This window comes from Rosa rugosa, chromosome 1 (assembly GCF_958449725.1).
Source record: "Rosa rugosa chromosome 1, drRosRugo1.1, whole genome shotgun sequence".
Taxonomy (NCBI): domain Eukaryota; kingdom Viridiplantae; phylum Streptophyta; class Magnoliopsida; order Rosales; family Rosaceae; genus Rosa; species Rosa rugosa.
Window position 1 is genome coordinate 59,594,800 of NC_084820.1, and position 22,297 is coordinate 59,617,096.

Below are 22,297 nucleotides of genomic sequence, written 5' to 3' on the forward strand. Positions count from 1 at the left end.
TTGCCATCCTGCAAGCTGGGCATCTTCCGCTATGCACCTCTAGCGGAACCTCCTTTTCAGCTTGCTCGCTGCGTATGTCGTTCAGCACCATCGCTCAACAAAATACCGCCAGGCACGTCTACCGGACGCTGCTTCCTACTGCATTTAGCGGGGGGATATCCGCCAAACGGCGAATCCCGAGGCCACGCCTCACTCTGACAACGACCGCCACGCGGCGTTACCGTCAGACCGTCCCTACGGGACACGGGGACTTGTCAACAGTCTACGACGGCCCTGATCAGGCACGTTGACCCCCGTCATTTGGGTTCTAAAGCTTGGGCTCGCTACCCAACACCCTCTGCTCCGTGCAGCTCCCCCTCAACAAACAATTTGCCGACCATCCGGAGGTCTATCTTAGCCGGGGAGTGGGGGACTCCCTGGGGGGCCTAGCAGGGGCCCACCCGAAAGGGTATAAAGCGTTTGCTCAGTAAAACCAACGGTTGACGACGCACTGTCGCTAATTATGCTCTTGCAAGTCTAGCGGAAGAAAACGCTTCAAACCGCCGAACAACTCCCCAACCAAGATTGCCCTCCTTGACTGGGGACTTGGGGGACTTGTACATACATGTACATTTGCAAGCATAATTAGCTCTAATGGGCTACGCTCATTCTACCGCCAAAGGTACTAATTCCAACCAAAGGAATGACATGCAGACACACCGCCAGGCGGGCTACAGCCCCAACGTCGGACCACCTCCAGATCGCCGCTAACGCGCCGCCACGCGCCGCGCCAAGATGGCATCAGAAGCTTCTGAAACTGGGAACTGAGGCATATCAGTCCCACATCGAAAACAAAGAGAAGATCAACCTCTTCCTCACCTATAAAAGGTCCTCTCCTCTCTCCTCATTAATTACGCATTCAATACTTACCTACTGTTACTTTGTCAACATAAATACATTGACTAACTTAGGCATCGGAGAGTTGAAGACCGCCCAACGCGGTCTCCCTCTGACGCCCTTTGTATTTTACTTGACAGGTAGCGGAGGCTTTGAGAACGTCACAAGTATAGATCCGCCCACCGGATCAGCGTTAACGAAGGTTCAGCTACCGCCGAACTTTTAGACATTAACACTCATAACTCATAATGACATAAACAAATAAACTGAAAATAAAGGCTGCAAACTCACAAACATACAAAGTTTACAAACTCACATACTGATATATAAATTGGAAACTGATGGCTGCTAAACTCACAAACATAAACTGCTAATCAAAGGCTGCTAAACTCATCACAAAGCAAAAAGCACACAAAGGCATGAAGCCATGAAGTCACAAACTGAAATTTGAAAACAAAAATAAACTCATAGATAGAACTATAGAAGTATTGCACAAACTCACAAAGGTTGAAACCAACAAATCATAAAGTCATAAATTGAAGAATGAAAACTGAAAATGAGACTCAGCAGTCAGCACAGTTCATGAAATGATAAAAATTAAAAATAAGCAACAACCAACAATGAGCAAAGTTCAACTTGTTTCTGAGTCATCAGAACCAGAATTTTCAGATTCATCTTCAACTTCGACAACTTCATCACTTGCATTAGTTGCATCCTTTCCCTTTGGTTTTGGAGGAGGACATGAGTTTACACTTGAAGATGCTGAGGTTATATGATCTACACACCAAACACAATTATTTGCTAAATATTAGAACTTGAAAAATAGAAAAATGTAATGGTAAACTAAACTGATCAAAAATCATAATACTTTACCTTTCTCACATTTCTCGTAGAATTATGTTTCTTTGATGCCTGGAGCATCCTCTATGTAGCTAATATCATCCCCCCTCAACCAACTTTGCAAACATATCAAAGCTTCCACAGATTTTGGAGTTAATGAACTCCTAAAGTTGTCGATTACTCTCCCTCCAGTGCTAAAAGCAGCCTCAGATGCAACTGTGGATACTTGAACAGCCATTACATCTTTGGCTATTGCTGCAAGAACATGATACTTAGGTCCATTCAGCTTCCACCATAACAAAATTGGAAAATCTGATTCTCCATCATTTGTATACTCAAGAGGGTCCAGCAGATACTTGTCCACTTCATGTGCAACCACTTGCTCATCAAGTTCTGAAACAACTTTTCTCCAATCACTCAAGATTGATGCTCTTCCTCTACTACCGGTGCTTGTTACTGTGCTTTGTGAACTTGAAGATAAAACCTCCCTTTTCTTTGCAGGGGCATCCTTTGGTGCATAAGCTTCATACAATGACATCAACACATCCCTTATCTCCTTGCCTTTTGCTTCCACAATGTCATTATCATACCCCTCTTTTTTCAACAAATGAGTGATATTAAGTAGCTTGAATCTTGGATCAAGCACAAGCCCCATAAACACCAAAGGATTTAGATCCTTGAAGCTACCATAATATTTGAGAAATTTGGAACTCATGTGTCCTGCCATATCAGTCAACACTTTCTCAGTTTCACTCCCTGTCTGCATTTCAGGTGCAATAAACAGCTTGTTGATCTCAGTTTCCATGGACAACACATCATGGAAAGTAGTATGGATTGTGGGATGATTACTTGCACTGACCCTCAAAGTAATTTCATAAAAAACCCTCAGAAAATGCACAAACACCTCTGCCTTATCCCATTCTTCATCTGTCGGTGGCCCAACTCTATTTCTATTGCCTTTTACTGGAACCACATTCCCTTCCTCATCATACTCTTCCTCAGGCTCCTTGAAATATGCAGCAAAGCCACTGTCATCATCCTCTAGCATCCTTCCAAAGGCTTTTTTGAACTTCAAGGCAGCTTCCAACATTAAGAATGCTGAATTCCACCTTGTGGGAACATCCATAACCACCAAGCCTTTGCAAGGGACTTGTTCCTTTGCTACACATGCCTTAAAACTATCTAGCCTTGATGCCGAAGACCTAACAAACTTTACAGCATTTCTAATGGCTAGCACTGCCCTATTCAGCCTCTTCAACCCACTTCCAACAATCAAGTTACAAATATGAGCGGTACACCTAACATGCATGAACTTTCCCTCTAAGATTGATTCTGAGTTTTCCCTTTTGTTAATTTTGGACCTAACAAACTCAAGAGCACACTTATTAGCAGCTGCATTATCCATTGTGATGGTTAAAACCTTGTTTATCCCCCACTGAATCAAACAAGACTCAATCAATTTCCCTATTGAATTCCCACTATGGTTATGGATAGTGCAGAAATTGATAATCCTCTTATGCATAACCCACTCATCATCTATAAAGTGTGCTGTTAGCACCATGTAATTGAAATTCTGAACACTTGTCCAAGTGTCAGTAGTTAGGCAGACTCTATGATGTGCCAAATAAGATTTCAATTTCTTTTTCGTCTTATCATACAACTTCAAAAAGTCTTTCACCAAAGTTTTCCTACAGGGGACCCTAAACAGAGGCTGCATAACATAACAAAACTTCCTAAACCCTTGCTGTACATACATGTACATTTGCAAGCATAATTAGCTATAATGGGCCACGCTCATTGTACAGCCAAATGTACTAATTCCAACCAAAGGAATGACATACAGGTACACCGCCAGGCGGGCTACAACCTCAGCGTCGGATCACCCCCAGATCATCGCCGACGCGCCGACACGCGCCGTGCCAAAATGGCATCAGTAGCTCCCAGAGCTGGGAACTGAAGCACTTCAGTCCCACATCGAAAACAAAGAGAAGAACCTCCTCTTCCTCACCTATAAAAGGTTCTCTCCTCTCTCCTCATTAATTACGCATTCAATACTTACCTATTGTTACTTTGTCAACATAAATACATTGACTAACTTAGGCATCGGAGAGTTGAAGACCGCCCAGCGCGGTCTCCCTTTGACGCCCTTTGTATTTTACTTGACAGGTAGCGGAAGCTTTGAGAACACCACAAGTATCGATCCACCCACCGGATCAGCGTTAACAAAGGTTCAGCTACCGCCGAACTTTTAGACATTAACACTTGCTTTTCAACAAAGCTAAAAGGAAGCTCATCAACTACAACAATTTCGACACAAGCTTGCATCACTTCATGAGGATTATATGCTACAGCCTTAAGTGAATTACCCTTACTTTTATCACCAACAAGCAGTTTTTGATTCTTATCGACAACCCTCCTTCCTGGATAATACTTGCATGAGTTGTTTATGTGCCTAATCATACCCTGAGTCCCATTTTTGTAAGAATCACAAGCATAGTCTCCTACTGCTCCCTTAGGACAATATATACACTTAGCCCTCCTAAACTCTTGTATAATATCTTCTTTACCCTTAACTTTAATCACTTTCGTATCAGTGTATTCCTCAAAGTGCTCCCAAACCCAACTACGTTTCCTATCAGCTCGAGGATTGTCATGTACCTTTTCAAAAGAACCTGGAGTTGTTGCCCCTGCGGCTGATTCAGTGACATCTTCTTCAGCTACTGAGGGAGAGGTCCCACTGCTCGAAACAACCAAGCTGGACTGAGGGAGAGGTAACACTGCTCGGTCTGCTGACTCTGCTCCTTCTTTGCCTACTTCACCCCTCTTCTTACTTCTTCTAAACTGGAACATAAAAAAATAAAAAAAAATTAACAATAGTAACTAAAGAATGAAGATTGAACACAATTCATGTAATCAAACATAAATAAACTGATGCATTGTTAATCAGATAATCATTATAGCACATAAACTGATAATCATAATCAATTAATCATTCTATGCAGAAATTGATAAACTTATAAACAAGTAAAACAACAGTTCAGCACATCATAATGTACTAAGATACATTATAATCTAATAATCATAATATCTAGTTCATAATCTCATACGTCAATAAGCCAAAGTACTGAAGTGGCAATTACCCAAATCAATCTCAAGTTCTCAACCAGTCAACCATCATGCATGACCCAATACTCAACAACTCAACAAGGCAACAAACATCTAGATCTAGCTTTCCCATTTGAAATTCATATTAATCAAAACCCAATACTCAGACTTACTCCTAGCTTTCCCATTGATAATCAAATGATCAAATCCGAGCTTTCGGAGCTGGAGCTTCAACTTCTTGAGTTCTTGTCTTCGATTTGAATGGAATCGTGGTGCATCGATTGAACGAGGTTTGACTTCTTGAGTTCTTGTCTTCGATTTGAATGGAATCGTTGTGCATCGATTGAAGGAGGTTTGCAAATGAAGGCGGCTTGGTTAGGTTGAAATGTCGAAATGTCAAAACTGTCAAATGACTCGAGCTGCAGCCATCCATCAATTTGGAGCAAAGTAACGGGCCGGGTCGGTAACTTTACGGTATGAAAAAAGCCCAATCCAATCCCGACCCGAGCCCAATATATTCGGTCCGGTTTCAGTTCGGCACTCCAAAAAAAAAAATGAAACCGAGCCGATCGGTATCGGTACCGGTTCGGTCGGTATCGGCATCGGTATTTCGGTCACAGATTCCCAGCCCTAATGTGATGAAGTACGAAAATCATTTCCAAAATTCATGTACTTGGGAGCAGTATTGTATGATACTAAATGAAAGCAGTTCAACCAGCTAGATCGAACCACATCGTAGTAGCTTTTATATTCCTTTTGTTGTACTTGTTCATTTTCATTCACGGGGTTTTGGTTTTACGTGCCCCGCCCCACCCCCTTGTAATTTTCTAATTATTAAAAAAAGTAAATCATATTTATATTATCAATATACAACACATTATCAATACACATAGATAAAAACACTAGTTTAGCAATCTACTACAGTACTAGTTAATTACTCGTCCATATAAAATATCATAATTCTGTTATAAATGTATAATTTTAGAGATGTTACATTGTAAATAGGTTTATTATAGGTTAGTTTAGTCTATGTAAAAGTTTCATTCAAAAATATCATTTTATAAATGCAATTAATTTGATTTCTTTATTTTTAACCGAAATTTCCACCGAAATCGAAACTTTCTCCGAAATTTCCTTAAATTTGAAGTACCGAAATCGAAACCGAAACTTAAAACCTTGATTGAAACACTTAGATACGTACATAAGCAAAAAGTACATCGGAGAGTCATTATGGCACTTAATTTATGATATGCCAACCCCAGGTATGAAGCTTACCGAGATTATTGCCTTTATTTCAGAATTTTTTTAAATGCTTTGTTTCTTATTTGTTGTTATATTCTTTTGATAACTAAAATTTATGTTATTTTATAGGTCTATATATATACTTCTATTTGGTTTTTTTATTTTTGGTTTTTTTTTATTTTGTATTTTAACTTTTAAGTGAAGAGATAAGAATGGTCTGGTAGCAGACCAAGGAGGGGAAGATAAGAAGAAGAAGGGAAAGAAAAAAAAGAAAAAAAAAGAGGAGGATGGAGGGGGGGGCCGGGGGAGAAGAGGGCAGCGCCGAAAAAGAAGGATGGGTGATGCCTGAATCTATGGGCCACCTACGGCTGAACTGTAACCTTGCCGACTACATGAACCCGGGCTTTATGTTTTTGCTACGATGGTGTTGGTTGACGGGTTTGTGGCTGGGTTGTTTGTTAATTTACACGATCTGTTAGCTCATCTTATCGACTTGATTTCCGGGTAAGGTTGTGGGTTCTTTTCTCTGATTCTTGTTTGTTTCTTTCCTCTTCTCTTCATTCAAGTATTGTAGAGAAGGTTTCTTTTCAAAAGTGGATTTTGAGTTTGGGTTGGTCAGTTGACAAGACTAGCAGTATTTGTTTTCCAATCCAGTGGTTACTTTGACTTCCATATTCTCATATCAGTCTATTGTCACTGTTATAAGAGTTTGCCTGTGATGTTTAATGGTACTTATTGCTTTGTAGTCAACCCGTTTCTCACATATCCTTCTAGTCATTGCTACTTGTAATTTTTACTAGTAATATTGTTGTTGCTACCTTTGGTGTGTGTGGGTTATGTGAAGAAATTGGCTGGCAGAAGTTGTTATAGTTGCATATTATTCGGCAGTTCTTGATTTGATTGATGTCTACTTGGAGTTGATTTCTTTGGGTCATGATGCTAATTGCACTACCATAATCAATTGTGGTGACTTTGTTGTATGATGTGACCACAGTGATGGTACAATCATTGGGCTTAGGTAGCCCTAGGCTTTGATAGCCAAGGCATAGTCAACGGGTGTGCAATGACAACCCATTATTAGTATATCGGGCATAGGTAGCCCAAGGCTTTGATTGCTAAGACATAGCTAACGGGTGTGCAAGGGTAACCCATTATTAATGCATCGGGCTTAGGTAGCCCTAGGCTTTGATAGCCAAGATATAGCTAACTGGTGTGCAACAGCTAGCCCCAGTATTATCACAGTGTATGCTTTTGTACTGTTTTGGAAAAAGAGTTGTGAAACCATTGTACATGTTTTTCTTTTGGAAATTGGCAGCTCGTGTTCTTGAGAAAATTTGTGTATTAGTAGATTTATCCTTTTTCTTATGATTTTCAAGTTAGCAATGATTGATTATTTTTCTTAAAGGACTTTGGTTTTGGGACGTACAATTGAAATCTCATTCAGTCAATAACAATGCTTTGGTTCAATTTCAGGACCAGGGCGCTTCAAATGGTATCAGAGTAATAGTCCTCGGACAATTGTTACTGTAGTGTTTCAATTTTTTTGTTTTGTTGTAACACTTGAGTAGAGATTTTTGTCGATTTTATCTTACTTTGCTCACCACTCAAGTTTTTGTTTCTTTTCTTGTTGGAGGTACTATTTTTCTTTAATCTTCATAATGTCTTAACTGAAACCAGATTTCCATTTTGTACTTTTGGATTAGTATTTGTTACTTTGCACTCCTTGTTTTTGTTAAATTTAGTTTGGAAGATTGCGACTGCTGTAATTATTTTCTTTCAAATTGAGAACTTCTCTTGTTTTCTCAGTAGAGTTTTTATTTACAGGTTGACTTTATTAAGTTTGGTTATTGATTTTGGGGTTCAGTTTTCAGCAATTGGTTGGGTAAGATTGTTCTATATTACTTTTGCCTTGATATATTTTGCTTTATTGCTGGTTTGCTTTGTTGCATATAGTGACACAATAGCTGGTCTTTTGGTTAATTGTAATCCAGGTTCTATTTCTTTCCTGAAAGTTGGACTTTCAACCAAAAGTTGTTGTTTACAGACCTTGTCTACTTGAGTTTATTTGTTATTTTGTTGTGGTTTATGTTCAGTCTTAAGGGTGTTTATTACCATGCGTGAGGTTTTGCAAGTTTCAGGACAAAAATTTTTAAGGAGGGGAGAATGTGATATCCCGCCCCCAAGTATGAAGCTTACCGAGATTATTGCCTATATTTTAGAATTTTTTAAACACTTAGTTTCTTATTTGTTGTTATTTTTTAAGAATATGAGATGAAAGAGAGATTGATGAGAGAATTGTTGTGTCTTTCATTGATAATAGGAGCTCATATATATAGGGAGTACAAGTATATAATCTTTGAGTACAAGGAATCCTATTCTAATTAGAACTAGGAATCTAGAACATTCTCTCCTATTACAACTATAGAAAGTAATTCTAGTTTGGTAAGGCATACATAATCCTAATATCCTTCAAACTCCCCCTTGTGCCGTCCTATCTTGATGTCATCGTGACATCATGGCGCTTCAAATGTTGCCTCATTAAAAACCTTGCTCAAGTAATAAAAACCCTGTAGGACAAAAACAACCTTGAGGAGGAGAAAAAGAGTACAACACGCTCTTCGCTATTCGAGATCAAACATGTGGACATCATGCCTCCCCTTGATGTCGAGATCTCCCCCTGATTGCTACAATCGATAACTTTCTCAATCCAATACTCTTCACATATTTCTCGAAGATAGATTTAGGTAACGACTTAGTAAATAAGTCCGCTACATTATCCTCTGATCGGATTTGATTTACTTCAATCTTTAGAAGTGTTTGTTATTGTTGATTATTGTAGTACCTCAGAAATTCGTTATTATTTTTCGAGGATTTTTCGGAATCTAATTTGTGGTTATTGGACGGTTTTGTGGCTCGTGGACGGAGTGGAAGTGTTTTGGACGAATAATCATTCAAGTAGCGTCATTTTAGGGGGGGTCGCAAAGGTTGACTTTTTATTCATTAGGTTTCTCCGAAAACTTCCTTCATGAAAGTCGTAGAGCGTGTCGATTGGAAAAAGTTATGGACATGCGGAATGCGGAAATCGGAGTTCGTATGAACAAGTTATAGCCATTGGAAAAAGTTTCCATTTTGGTATAAAGCTTCCATTTTCGGAAATTTCCAATGATATTTTCATTTTTTTCCTTTTTTGGAAACCGATCGAACTCTCTCTCTCTTTCCCTCCCGTTTTATGGGCTCGGCTTCCACCGGCCATATCTCCCTCCATGCCAGACCACGTCCAACGTGCTCGCCTCGACCTTGCGCAGCTGCCAGCGGCAGCCTTGCGCCGCAGCACGGCCTGTAGCAGCAACGGGAAGCTCGACCCGATTTGGGTCCAAAATCGAGTCAACGCCGATATCTCAAGTTTCCGGCCACCAATCTTTGAGATTCTTGGCTTGTTGAACTCGCCTTGAGCTGCTGAACAAGATTTATGAAGGATCGGGCCGAGTGGTGGACGTTTTCACGTTCGTCGGAGCTGTCACCGATTTCTGCAAATTTTTCGGCCAAACCGAAGCTTGCGAGGTAATTTCTGACCTCTTCCCGTTGTTTTCTGACCTCGAACTAGTTATGAAAGTTGTTCACCACATTGAAACGAAGAGGTGCAGCCTGGCTATACCTCCATTGGTGGTGGTTGACGGCGGCTCTGCCTCAGTCTCCGGCGGCCGTTTTCAGCCACTTCCGGCCACCTCAGAAATAGTTTTTGTTTCTGATTTTGATCTACTCGTCGATATGAGCATTTCGATATACAATAAGTAATTTTTGGAGATCATATGAGCATGTTAGGGTTTTTGTGATTTCGATAGTTTCGGTTATCGATCCGTGGGGATCCGACTATCCGATCGACTTGTGGTTTTGTCACATCGATCGTAAAAGCATTCCGGAGACTTTGGGTGGTCTCGGATGAGGGTTCACCTCGTTTGGCGTTACTTTCAAGGTTGTTGTTCGATTTGGGGATTCGAACTTTAATCACTTGGTGATTCGTATACTGATTTGAGACCTTTGGTGATTAGGTGCTTCTCAAGGTGATTTGGACGAGTTGTTGGTGTGAGTGTTAGTTCAGTTCTGTATAGAAGACGCAGCAGGATTCCGAGGTGAGTAATCTCACAATGTTCATTTACAAACGGGTTTACCTTATCGTTTTGGGAGTTATTTAGTTAACTGCAAACTATAGTTGGTATTAGTAGCATTCTTGAGTGAATGTCTACGTATATATATATTTACGTGAAATATATGTGTAGGTGGATTTGTGTGATAAAACAATAATTGTAGGTGCGTTCATTTTATTGTTTTGGGTGTGACTTTTCAGGAAACAATATTTTGTGAAAGGGTTTTCTATTGTTATGAAAAGTGTTGTGTAAGTTTGCGGGTGGCTTATTTAAATGTGGGTCTTGTACCGGGAGTAATTGATAGGGATCAATTACGGAGAATCTTTTATTTTAGATTCGTGTAACATTTTGGGTCCATTGTGACTTGCTTAATGTTTTGGTCTTTGTACCGAGAGGTCACAGAGTGTGATCGGGATTGTGTAACATTTTGGGTCCAGTGCAACTTGCTTAATGTTTTGGTATTTATACCGTAGATCCAAATACCTGAGGGTTGAGGATCGTGGATCACGAATGTGATCGAGGGTGAGAAATCGGGAATCACGCCTTTGGCCGGGCGAGTGGTTACGATCAATTAGAGCTCTAGTCTGTCCGCCGTAGTATCTTATGGGGCTAACAGCGAGGTTACTTGTGACTCGTTAGTACGAGTTTTTAAAAGAGAGTCTTGAGTATATTCTTTCTTTTATTGTCCATGATGGGCGTGAGTTGTTTCTTGATTGAAACGTGTGGGTTTATTCCGTGATTTGCGTGAGTTGTTTCCTTGATTGAAACGTGTGGGTTTATCCCGTGATTTTGTGTAGGTTATCCTGTGATTTTGTGTGGGTTATCCCGTGATTTGCGTGAGGTTGTTTCCTTGTTTGAAATGTGTGGGTTTATCCCGTGATTTTGTGTGAGTTGTTTTGAGTTACTCATACGAGATTTCATAAGCTTACTGGGTTTGTTGTGTGGCAACCCGGTGCACTATTCAATGATGTAGGGGTTAGTCCTGCAGGTCAGGGTAATTGTGGCTGAAAACTGAGGTAGCGTGCTAGCAGCTTTAAGGTAGGAAGCCAATTTTGTGACTTTACCGTTATTAAGACTTCTGCTTGTAGTAAGCTCTGAGGAGCTTTTACTTATTATCTTGTTGTAGCAATTTAATTTGTAAGTTTGTGTAATATATGACTTTGCAGAGCGGGTATATATTGACATTGTGGGTTCAGGGCATCAGTATGTACTTGGTTTAAAAGGAAAAAGTTTTTCAGGTATTTTGTATTGATGGCTGAACCATCACGCATGTATAATTATGGGATTATACTTATACTAGCAAACCAGTATAGGCTGGAATATGACAACAAAAGAATCACAACATTCAATAAACTGATCAACCTACTGCAAGTGGCTGATGAGAGGCATAATGAGGTTCTCTTGAACAACAATGCCAGGCCCACTGGGACAAAGAAAATTCCCGAGGCTAATTATGGAAAAATGAAAGGTGGAAAGAACCCCAATGCAAAGAGGGTTGGACGTGTTGATCCCTACCCACGTGGCAACAATACACCATGTGGCAAGGGACATGGGGGTCGTGGTATGGGCTGTGGAGGCCCTCCCAATGTATGGAGCAGAGATGGTGGTGCTGGCCCTAGTGGTCATGGAAGCAAGGTGCAAAGGGCACCGAAGAACCCTTCAGTCAAACAGGATAGAGTTGGCAATGAACCATGCTATAGGTGTGGAGTCATTGGGCATTGGTACAAGAACTGCCAAGCAAGCAACATAGTTGCAGACACTTACAAGAGGTATAGGGAGTCTAAAGAACAAGAGACTCACTATATGGAAGAAGAAGGTCATGACCCAGATGTCAACCTCACTATTGCAGACTTCAATGGCAACAAGGAACTTGCTCAGTCAATGGATGCTTCAAACTTTGACTGATCTGCTTTATCTATTTATTTTCTAAAGACAGATGTGAAGGCATAATGCCTCATTTTTTTAATTAGACTATTGCTTGGTCTTGAAGCTTATTTCAATAATGGTTTGATGAATTAGATTTCTGAACATGACCTTGATTTGATTATCGTTGGCTTATTAATAAATTTTGAATTTTATTCTAAAGCACTGAATTTATTTGAATTTATTTACTATACATATTTACATGGTTCGAAATAGCACTATAAAGATGTAAAGCGATACATCTAGAAAAAAGAACAAATTTAGAATGAAAAGATTATCATTCTACCTAAATAGAAATACTCTAAAGAATATGAGATATGCTCTGTATGCACCAAGAGTTAATCGAACCTTGTTAAGTTTCAAAGATATTCGTGCCAACGGTTATCATGTAGAAACACACTGTGAGAATGGAACTGAATATTACCTCTAATGAATGTGAAAGGACACGTATTTTAGAGAAACTTGTGAGTCAATCTGGTGGACTGTACTTCACTACGATTCGGATCATTGAATCCTATGCTGTCACCAACAATGAAATGTGGGACACTGACTCATACAGGCTTTGGCATGACCGCCTAGGGCACCCCGGTCGTGACATGATGATCCGTATTTTAAACAACTCATATGGACATCCCTTCTTTCGAGTGAAAAATAAAATGGGAGAAAAATCCGCGGTACAAAACCTAGGGTCTCATTTCGTGGCTGCAGTGAATCTCTGTTCCCTAGACCAGGCATCGACGCACTCTAGGAGAGAGAGGTGTGAGACGACAGGCACGATGGCGACACAGATCAGTGATTGCGTGTGGCTGCGGGGGTTTTGTACGGAGGCAGTGGTCTGGGTCGAGGTTGCTCGATCCGGGTATTTCATCTGGGTGGTACGACTCTGGTGCAAAGGCGTCGATCTTTGGCCTACGGCGATCAGATTTCTCAAGGGTGGCGGTCTGCTTTGCGGTGGCTCTAAAGAAGCTGGTCTGGCCGTTTGTTTGCTCTCTAGGTTAGGGTCCAAGAAACATCTTCTTCAGATTTTGGCGATGGTGGAGGATAGAGGCTGGCAGCCGGATTGGTGACCGGCTGAGGCTCCTTTGATGGTCGGCGCTGCAACTCGATCTAAGGGGACGAGGGAAGATGATGGGTTATGGGCCTATGCCTGCTTGGGTTGCAGCAGTGCAGCCTAGCTGGGCTAGGCCACTATCTTTCCTTTTTCCTTTTGGATCGGGCTTGATGTGGACCTTTGGAGAGTGATGTAGACCTATGCTATTTTTAGATTGAAGTTGGTCCTATTTTGGTTGCTGCCATGTACACCATTGAAGGTCTTTATGCGTCAAAGTTCCAAGATAGTGCTTTGATCTCAAATTGTGTAGGCATATATATAGGTTTTTTTTTCTACATTGGTTTTTGAATAATTGAGCTCTGCTCTACTCTTAACCCTATTCTATCCTAAAATCAGTTGCTCTGATTTAGGTGGGATAGGAGGAGGGGTTTTTACTTTTTGTTTCTTAGTTTTAATCCATCTAACTTGACTGAGTGAGGTCATTGATATTATTAATAAAACCCAATTCCGTTTCCCTCAAAAAAAAAAGTTAGAGTTTGGCACGGTGTGTGACTTATCCACTACAAATATGATACCTAATTTAGTTGAAAAAGATAAAACAACATTGTTATAGTTCAAATTCAGTTTATGCTGTGAATTGAGAACCAAATAGTTATATTATTCTAAGAACCACACTGACCAAACTGGCTAAAGATATTTGGGATAATGACCATTTACACAATTTTGGGGTTAATTAACCCCACTTACCCAAACACTCTAAGAGATTGCCCACTTACACAATATTTTATATATATTTTGCCCTAATACCCAATTAAGTATTTTTTTATTACTTTTTATTTATTTTTAGGACAATTTTGCCCTCTCCTTTGCCACTTAGAGAGAGAAGTCATCGGAGATCTTGCCGGACTCCGGTCATTGCCGCCGGAGTCCAGTCACCGGTCGCCGGAAGTTCTCAAAAAGCTCGTATGAGATCTCATAAGTCACGGGAGAATAGTATTGTGCCCCACTAATATTATTATTGACCCCCAGTAGCCCCTAATAATATGATTATTGCCCCCCAGTAGAAACATTACTACCCCCTAATAATATGATTATTGCCCCCAGTAGAAACATTACTGGCCCCTAATAATATGATTATTACCCCCCAGTAGAAACATTACTACCCCCTAATAATATGATTATTGCCCCCAGTAGAAACATTACTACCCCCTAATAATATGATTATTGCCCCCAGTAGAAACATTACTGGCCCCTAATAATATGATTATTACCCCCCAGTAGAAACATTACTACCCCCTAATAATATGATTATTGCCCCCAGTAGAAACATTACTGGCCTCTAATAATATAATTATTGCCCCCAGTAATATGATTATTGCCCCCAGTAGAAACATTATTGCCCCTCAATAATGATATTATTGCCAAGTCAATTTTGAAAAGTTTGCTGGGCAAGTCAAAAAATTACCAAACCAAGCATATAACAAGTATACAACAATACAACACATATACAACAATATATTAGTCGATCTGATGCCAACTCATTAAAAAGTTCATCAAAACAAACAATAAAAAGTTCATCAAAACAAACAATGAAAAAAAAAATTTGATTTGGGCACCCAGCTCCTCTTCTCTCCTCTTTCCGGTTGCAGATCCGGAACCTGGCACGACAACCTACTTTCGTCGGGTTTCGGCCCATGGCGGGAAGCGTGCACAACGCTATTGTCGACGACAGGAAGCTCGTCGACGTGGTTAAGAGGACAATATACCCGAAGCAAACGATGTCGTTTGGGAGGAGATTGGAGTCGCAGACGTCGATTTATATGGAGGTCGGCGTCACAGACGTCGAATGCGCGGCGGAGATCAGAGGAGGACGAGTGAAATCAACGGTCGAATCGCTCCCTATTCGGCGATTTTGAGGCAGTTTTCCGATTTGTTTTTGGCGAGGAGCCTGATCTCCATCGCCGCTTGCTTCTGCTCTTCAATCGAACCGGACTCAAGGACGTCGATTTTCGAGGCTGACGGTGGTCACTGAGTTGACTCAGTCAGGAAGGGAGAGAGAGAGAGAGAGAGTCTGAGACGAGATGAGAGAAAGAGAGAGAAATTGGTGAGGGGGGAAGAAGAGAGAGAATAGATCGAAGAGGGGGGTGGGGAGAGAGAGAGATATGAGTGTAATTTATTAATTAAAATGAGGGCAATACTGTCAATAGATGTTAGATTGAGTATTTTACTCCAATTAACTCTTAGTGGAGTAAGTGGACAATTTTTTGGCCAAAATTGTGTAAATGGTCATTATCCCAAAATTGGGTAATACCTCCCACGAAAAAATGAGAAATTTCCCTAAAATCAAGAGAGATAACTTTTTTAATTAAAAAAAAAATTTTAAATAAAAGTCAATTGACACATGTTAAGGGGCTAGTAGGTTCACACATGTTAAGGGGCTAGTAGGTATGATTCAAAATTCGCCACCATGACATGTGGTTGCTCCTACACCTTCGCTTTTGGTGGTGTATGCCCTAGTCTACATCGCGTTGCCTCCTCACAACCTCTTTGATATGGATTTGCCTGTCCATGGTAGCACTTGTGTCAATTCTTAGGGCTGCATCCAGGAATTTCATCTCTTTTCAAAGGTCCATAGTTTATATACTTCTTCTTGTCACCATTTACTTCTTCAACTAAAACCTAATGCAAACATGATTAGGCACAAAACACTCATTTTCTTGAACACGATTCCCATGATTTATTATGTAATTTAAACTTGAATGACAAAACGTAATTAGCGTTTTGGAATACTTAAGCACAATTTGAGTCCCAAAATAAGCATAAAGAGGAGAGGCCTCAAATGTCTCGAGTTGAAATTTTTTATTACCGATTGGCCTCGGTTGAAACCTCTTGCTACATATATCCTCAATATATCACTACCATCGTAATATTTTAGCTAGGTAAGATATGGCATGGCCTCAATTTTGCTACGCTCCCTTGTTATGCAAATCTAGGTAGGCAAAGATGTTCTAAGAACATGAAAAATTGATTTGTTTTTTAAAAAAGGCATTGCTTTACGTATACATTGATTCGGATTAAATACCATCTTCATACCTTACTCTCCCCATTTCCATCCCTAATTCGGACGACATTTAATTTCACATAGTAAAGGTGAATTTCTATTTTCATCCATAAAAACCATCAAGTTTATACTAAAATCATCAATTTTTGAGAAACATAACTTCAGACGATGGATCCATTCGATTCAAACGGAAATTACAAGAATCTGTCTGCCTCTACATGAAGTTAGTACCTGCTCTGCAAAACATCATCCTCTTACAAAACAAGCTAATAAACCAATCTCAAGCCTAACAAAACAGCTTCTTCTGTTTTGGACAGAAAGGTTATTACAAGGTGCTAAAGTACATTCTGAATATTTGATACAACTTGGACAATCATTTGTATCACACCTCAGGAAACAGTATGAAACTCTTCTCCTCAGCACATTAATCTCAATAGTTACATCAGCTAGGCAGTATTTGGCACCTTCAAGATTTCATTCCAGTATATGGATCTAAATAACAACTGACATCAGATTCTGTTGCTATCGTTGTACAGTGGGGTGCTAAGTTAAGTTTTGATGAGTTGACAAAGTCAATCTAAACTCAGTAGAATCCCCTTTGTATCTAAATACATATTTACCTTCACTGTCGAAGTCAATGTAACGTTTTAGGCTTAACCAATGCACCTCTCTGCACTGGAAGCAGAACAGAGGTCAAACCAGGAATTTGGAACCGCCTACTGGATATACTTTTTCTGACTATGAATAAGTTTAAGCAGGGAACATCAACCCACTCCAAGAAGCAACCACCCAGTTGAGGTTCTGATTATGAATTAAGTTTCTTCCTCATGAATGTCTTGAAGAACTGCCATGCAACTCTGCAGATCTCAAATGCGGTTCATCCTGCAGTTGGGGTTATAAACCAATATAGTTAAACTACAGATAATACCATTTTCTGTTTCTTCTGTAAAAATGGATGCCATAAATTTAAACAAACCTGTAAGCTATAACTGAAACTAGATGATGGTCGGAAGTCCAATTGTCCCTACATGATTAAAGCACAATTTCAGGAAAGTTGGCTTGTGAATATAAATCCATGACAAAATTTCTCTAGAAAGTGAATTGCTCTTGTATATGAAAATACCATACCAGCCCATGAATTTGTTGAGTCCCAAAAAAACCATCATCGCTGGGTGCTATCGAATTCAGTTGGCCCTACACATGAGATAAACCCACTTCAATATAACTCATACAGCCATTCCTATATGGTTCCAAAGTGACTCCTTGCAAATTTTATGATCAGAACTATATTATGACTTACCAGCCCCTGCATACTCTCCTGGTTAACATAGTAACTATCATGGGGTGGCTCCATTAAGTTTAACTGCACCTGCAAGCATTGGTTTCAAAATGTCATATGATCATGCAAGAAACAAGCACTGTAAAATATTCACATAGATGATTCCAGAAAAGAAAAGTTGTAATACCAGTCCATGTTGAGCACCATAATATCCACTAAGGGCCATACCATCTGAGCTCAAATTTTCCTACAACCACGAAGACCCGGATTAAGAAAGCATATCAGCTAAGATCATGTAGGAGGATGAAATTATTCCCCAAAAACTTTGTAAGTAACTCGAACATGTTATTCAGCATTTAAGAACACTTTCATATGTTCTTATTACATTATGGATTGCATTCAAGGAACTGCTACAATATCAATAGTCTTTTATCCAGTGAACTCTGAACACAGACAGTAAAATTAGATGGCAACTACATGGAAGGACAAACCATTTGCTGCAAGCTGTCTTGTGCTTCGCCAAGCATGACATCTTGCTCTGCTTGCACCTGAAATATAAAACAAACTACGATTAATTTTTTTATTGCATTTGGCATAAGCAAAAATGGTTAGTATAAATCTGTCAACCATCAACTTCAGAACTGACCTTTCTTTTCCTATTTGTATTTCGCTTCCTACTTGGTTTTGCAGTAAGGCTTCCTTGATTTTCTTCTTCTGCTTCACGAATACCGTGAACACTGCTACTCAAGTCCACAACAGTTGCATTAGAGTTATTTACATTCACACAGTTCTTCAAAGCTTCTACGAGTGTGCGAAAAGCAATATTATAAGTCTCTTCAGATAATGATCCTTCTTCACTCAATTCAATGGCTCGTTTACATAAATCATTGTAGCGTTGCACCCTAGTACGTACTAGCTCTGATCCTTCAAGGATCAATTGCCTGCTTTTTGCATCTTTTGTCCACCTCTTCAAAATATAATGCAGCGGGATGCTTGAAAGGCCACAAATTTGGAGAACAATCAGTGAATGTCTGCAAAGGAAACCTTTGTACTCGAACAAACGACAGGAACAAGAAACCTCTGACTTTGTTTCAGTCCAGCTTACCATAAAATATTCTTCCTTTTCACAGTCTTGAACTCTGAATGTGGCAGTTAATCCATCTTCATGTTCTTTCTTTGGCTGGCAGCCAACTACACCTAAGACTTCAACTTGAAACTTTCTGAATACTGCATGTGTGTAAACTGTTGACATTTGTTTTTCCCAAGGAGAAGGTGACTTTAATGCAGGCTGTTTGTGCCATGTATCAAAATCCGCAATTGCTTCCTCATCATACCTATTTTGTAGAATTGTCCCATATTGTTTGACAAACTCTTTCAGTGTAATTTTCTTGTGTATGTATTTGTCAAAGAAAGAGTTCATACTCTCAGAACGCTGAGTTGTACACATTCCAGCTAAAAAAGTATCTCCTAAATAACTAGGCACCCATCTTTTACGATCATCATACAGAGAACGAATCAATACGTCATCTTGAAGTTCAAATCTGGTAACCATTTTCCACCATCTCATGTCAAACTGTTCTTCTGTCCATGACTTAAAAATGCACTTGTGAAACTTTGGCAAGAAATTCTCATGCCGTTTGATTACAGGAGCAAGAACTTCAGGAATCTTTTCCAATATGTTCCAAAGTGAAAAGCAGTGACGTGCATCTTGAAAGACTTCTTCAATTGCTGCCTTCAAGTTATCGTCTTGATCAGAGATAATCACTTTAGGAAGTAGCCCACCCATTGCTCTAACCCATGTCTTCAACAACCATAAAAATGTTGCTTTACTGTCATCTGCAATTAACGCACAACCAAGCAACATTGGCTGAAAGTGGTGGTTCACCCCAACAAAAGGAGCAAATGGCAACTTTTCATTGATTTTGATGTAAGAGGTGTCAAAAGAGACAACATCGTTAAAACTCTTATAATCACTCCTACTTTTTGCATCAACCCAGAACAAATTTCTCACGCGCTGCTCCTCGTTCAAATCTATAGCATAGAAGAAGTTGGGGTTGTCCTTCTGGATACGCTTAAAGTATTCAAGCATTACTTGAGCATCTCCCTCATCCAGACCTAATTGCAGGCATTTATCAAACTGATACTTTGTGTCAGTCCGAAGAAAGCCGGTATATTGATAGCCACCAGATTGTCGAGACATCTCAACATACATCTTTCTAGTTCGTTCACTGACTGCTTGCAAGATGTCCATATTATTCTTTTCAGCTAACTTCACATTCCTATGAATCCGAAAATGATATGCAAGAGCAGGTAAAAGCTCATGATTATGCTCCTTAATGAATTCATGAATAATCCACTTTCCATCTGCCCTTCTCTTGACATGCATGCTGGCTTTGCAGTCTGTCTTTTTCACAGTCGGTCGACGACTACTCCCGCTATCAGATTCTGGTGTAACTCCATATCGCGAACATGCAAATTTGGCATCAATAAATTCTTTTGATTTCTTTGAACGCCGACTGTTTTTTATTGATGTGGTGAATCCCATAGACTTGGCATATTCTTGATAAAATGAGTATGCCGCCTCATGTGAATCAAATTCAATGCCATTACATGGTTCAAAATCTGCATCCCCCTCAAACACTTGAACATCCCTTTTAGGAGAACTGATGATCCCGCCACCACTATTTTGCGCTTCTTCCACAAGAGGAACCATATTCATATTCTCATTTACTCTACCATCATTCATATTGTCTTGACCGTCCGCCAACATTCCAACCAATCTTTGATTTTTATCCATCATGCTCAGCTAACAGTAGTTTATTATCTGTTTCCGATAAGAAACTCCAATCTTTCCAACAAACCCTCATACTAATACCTAAAAGAAGAAGAAGAAGAAGAAAAAAACAGCCACAGGAAAAAAAGTATAATAAGAACAATGCAGCGAACAGAAAACCTAACAAATGCGTTTCTGCAGTATCGAACATGTAAGAAGTCTGTTACTTTTTTTCTCTTTTGTTGCTGTTTCCAGCACAAAATTTCAATTAGGAAATAACAAGTTAACAAGAACAAAAATAGTTGCTTTGCACTGGGCCAGTAAGTACCTATTTTCGGAAACTACTATTCGATGATCAAACAAAAATGCCATTGCTTCACTAAAGTATCAAAAATTACAGAAACTTAAGGCTCAAGTCACACCATTATGACAGCTTAATTCATCTTTATTGTCAATGGTAACAATTCCATAGCAATTTGATTTTACTGAAAAAGCTAATGAACCAAAATAAAACTCTCTAAAAGTCCAGGCCTTGAATGGTTTCAGTAATCCAAATTATAACACCATTTTTCATTTTTTCAATTGTTCCAGCAAAATTTCTCAGAAACCTAACAGTTCATGATACCAATTTCTAAACCAAACCAAGAAATTTAACTAAATTTAGAGAAATTTGCAAAATGGGGAGTTGGAATGAGAGAGTGAAACCTGGAGTGGAAGGCAATGGAGTCAAGAGAGAGAGGGAACGGAAATTGAAAGGGGGCGCGCGGCGCGGCGAGTGGGGTGTTGCGCGAGTGGGGGGGAATTTGGGGAAAAATTAGGGCTCGGATCTGTTGTGGTAGCAATTGGGGATCTGACACCACTCGCCTTCCTCACACGCTCTCTATTCCTCCTTTCCCTCTCGGCGCGTCTACTGTGCCACTTCCATCTCCTTCTCTCCTTCGCTTAATCGCTTCTTCTTTTTTGGGTTAACTGCTACGCGTGGCGCGTGATTTGTTCAATTTTCAATACGAATGTTTTGTTTTAACGTGATTTTTTTTTTTTTTTTAAACCCCACCCCATTCTCATCCTTGATGGGGCTCGAACTCTTGACCTCTTAAAAATTATTGGATAATGTTTTCGATTAAAAATGGTCAACACCAAGAATTTTGTGATCTATCAATCTTGATTTAACGTTAAAGTTGAGTGACCGACTAGCGACTACAGAATTCATGGTCACTTGATAACTTATGAAACAATGTTCTAAAAACCGCTAGGGGGTAGAAGGGCGGTGGAGAGTGGCCTAGATTTTAGAGTTTTTAATTGCTTAGTTGGGGATTAGACGAACGCCTAGGCGGATATTTTTTTATATTTCAATTGATTATATAACATATAAATAAGTGTCTAATTGAAACAAAAAACTATAGTTAACATGGGAAAAATCAAAACTTAATTTTTAAGTATATAATTAAAAAAAATATATTTTGAGCATTTTTCTTAAACATGGCCCTAGATGCCGCCTGCACTAGTCAAGACGGTTAGTCACCTAGTGCCTAGATAGGGCCTAGGCGACTGCCCATAGAGATTTTTAGAATACATCTGTTACCATAATAGTTCTTCCTATCACTGAATGCCATATTAGTTCTTCCTATCATTGAATGCTGGAACATCTTTAACTAACTATGCAATGTATGATTAGATGCAAGAGGCACGATGCACAAATAACTGAACTAAGAATGCACGGACCGATCGATTTGTGAACTTTGAACGATACCCTTAACAACCCCAGAATGTGTACTATTGATCCAAATTACAAGGGCATTCCCCATTATCAAATGTAATTTGATAAATAGTGACTTGGGTCTCAAAATTTTGACCCACTGACCATCGTTAGAGATGCCCCAAAACTTGCTTTACAAACCTGTATCCGAGGGATGGGATTTAACTTAACTCCACGTCTTGAATCCCCCAGAATGGCAAAGCAGCTGAATAGGGAAATATAATTTGGAAAACGATACACAAGTCG

General features: G+C 39.7%; 2 protein-coding genes and 1 long non-coding RNA gene across 3 annotated transcripts; 1 reads left to right on the forward strand and 2 right to left on the reverse strand.

Moving 5' to 3' along the window:
• Positions 1-1,507: 1,507 nt before the first annotated feature.
• On the reverse strand, positions 1,508-5,009 carry LOC133731763 (zinc finger BED domain-containing protein RICESLEEPER 2-like). Its single transcript, XM_062159171.1, has 4 exons — positions 4,995-5,009; positions 3,979-4,557; positions 1,789-3,460; positions 1,508-1,653 (listed from the first exon to the last, which is right to left on the reverse strand). Exons 1-4 carry the CDS (start codon positions 5,007-5,009, stop codon positions 1,508-1,510), a joined length of 2,412 nt encoding a protein of 803 aa, XP_062015155.1.
• Positions 5,010-6,275: 1,266 nt separating this feature from the next.
• On the forward strand, positions 6,276-7,800 carry LOC133725779 (uncharacterized). Its single transcript, XR_009854555.1, has 2 exons — positions 6,276-6,567; positions 7,537-7,800. It is a non-coding gene; the product is annotated as an uncharacterized LOC133725779 (long non-coding RNA).
• An 8,586-nt stretch (positions 7,801-16,386) lies between these two features.
• LOC133725780 (protein FAR-RED IMPAIRED RESPONSE 1) lies at positions 16,387-21,277 on the reverse strand. The gene is made up of 8 exons (XM_062153157.1): positions 21,001-21,277; positions 18,169-20,397; positions 18,014-18,070; positions 17,710-17,769; positions 17,544-17,612; positions 17,372-17,437; positions 17,220-17,267; positions 16,387-17,125 (listed from the first exon to the last, which is right to left on the reverse strand). The coding sequence occupies exons 2-8, from the start codon at positions 20,320-20,322 to the stop codon at positions 17,069-17,071; spliced, it is 2,511 nt and encodes an 836-aa protein (XP_062009141.1). The 5' UTR covers positions 20,323-20,397; positions 21,001-21,277; the 3' UTR covers positions 16,387-17,068.
• Positions 21,278-22,297: the final 1,020 nt, after the last annotated feature.

Bases quoted from the DNA above. Each gene is read 5' to 3' on its own strand.
- LOC133731763 (XM_062159171.1), bottom strand. The intron at 3,461-3,978 runs GTGTTAATGTCT...ATGTATGTACAG, and splicing joins TTAGCTTTGTTGAAAAGCAA to CAAGGGTTTAGGAAGTTTTG. The intron at 1,654-1,788 runs GCATCAAAGAAA...TTTGGTGTGTAG, and splicing joins CTACATAGAGGATGCTCCAG to ATCATATAACCTCAGCATCT.
- LOC133725780 (XM_062153157.1), bottom strand. From the start codon at position 20,322: ATGATGGATAAAAATCAAAGATTGGTTGGAATGTTGGCGGACGGTCAA. The intron at 18,071-18,168 runs GTCAGTTCTGAA...TTTATATTTCAG, and splicing joins ATACAAATAGGAAAAGAAAG to GTGCAAGCAGAGCAAGATGT. The intron at 17,126-17,219 runs GTTTGTTTAAAT...CCCCAACTGCAG, and splicing joins GTTTCAGTTATAGCTTACAG to GATGAACCGCATTTGAGATC.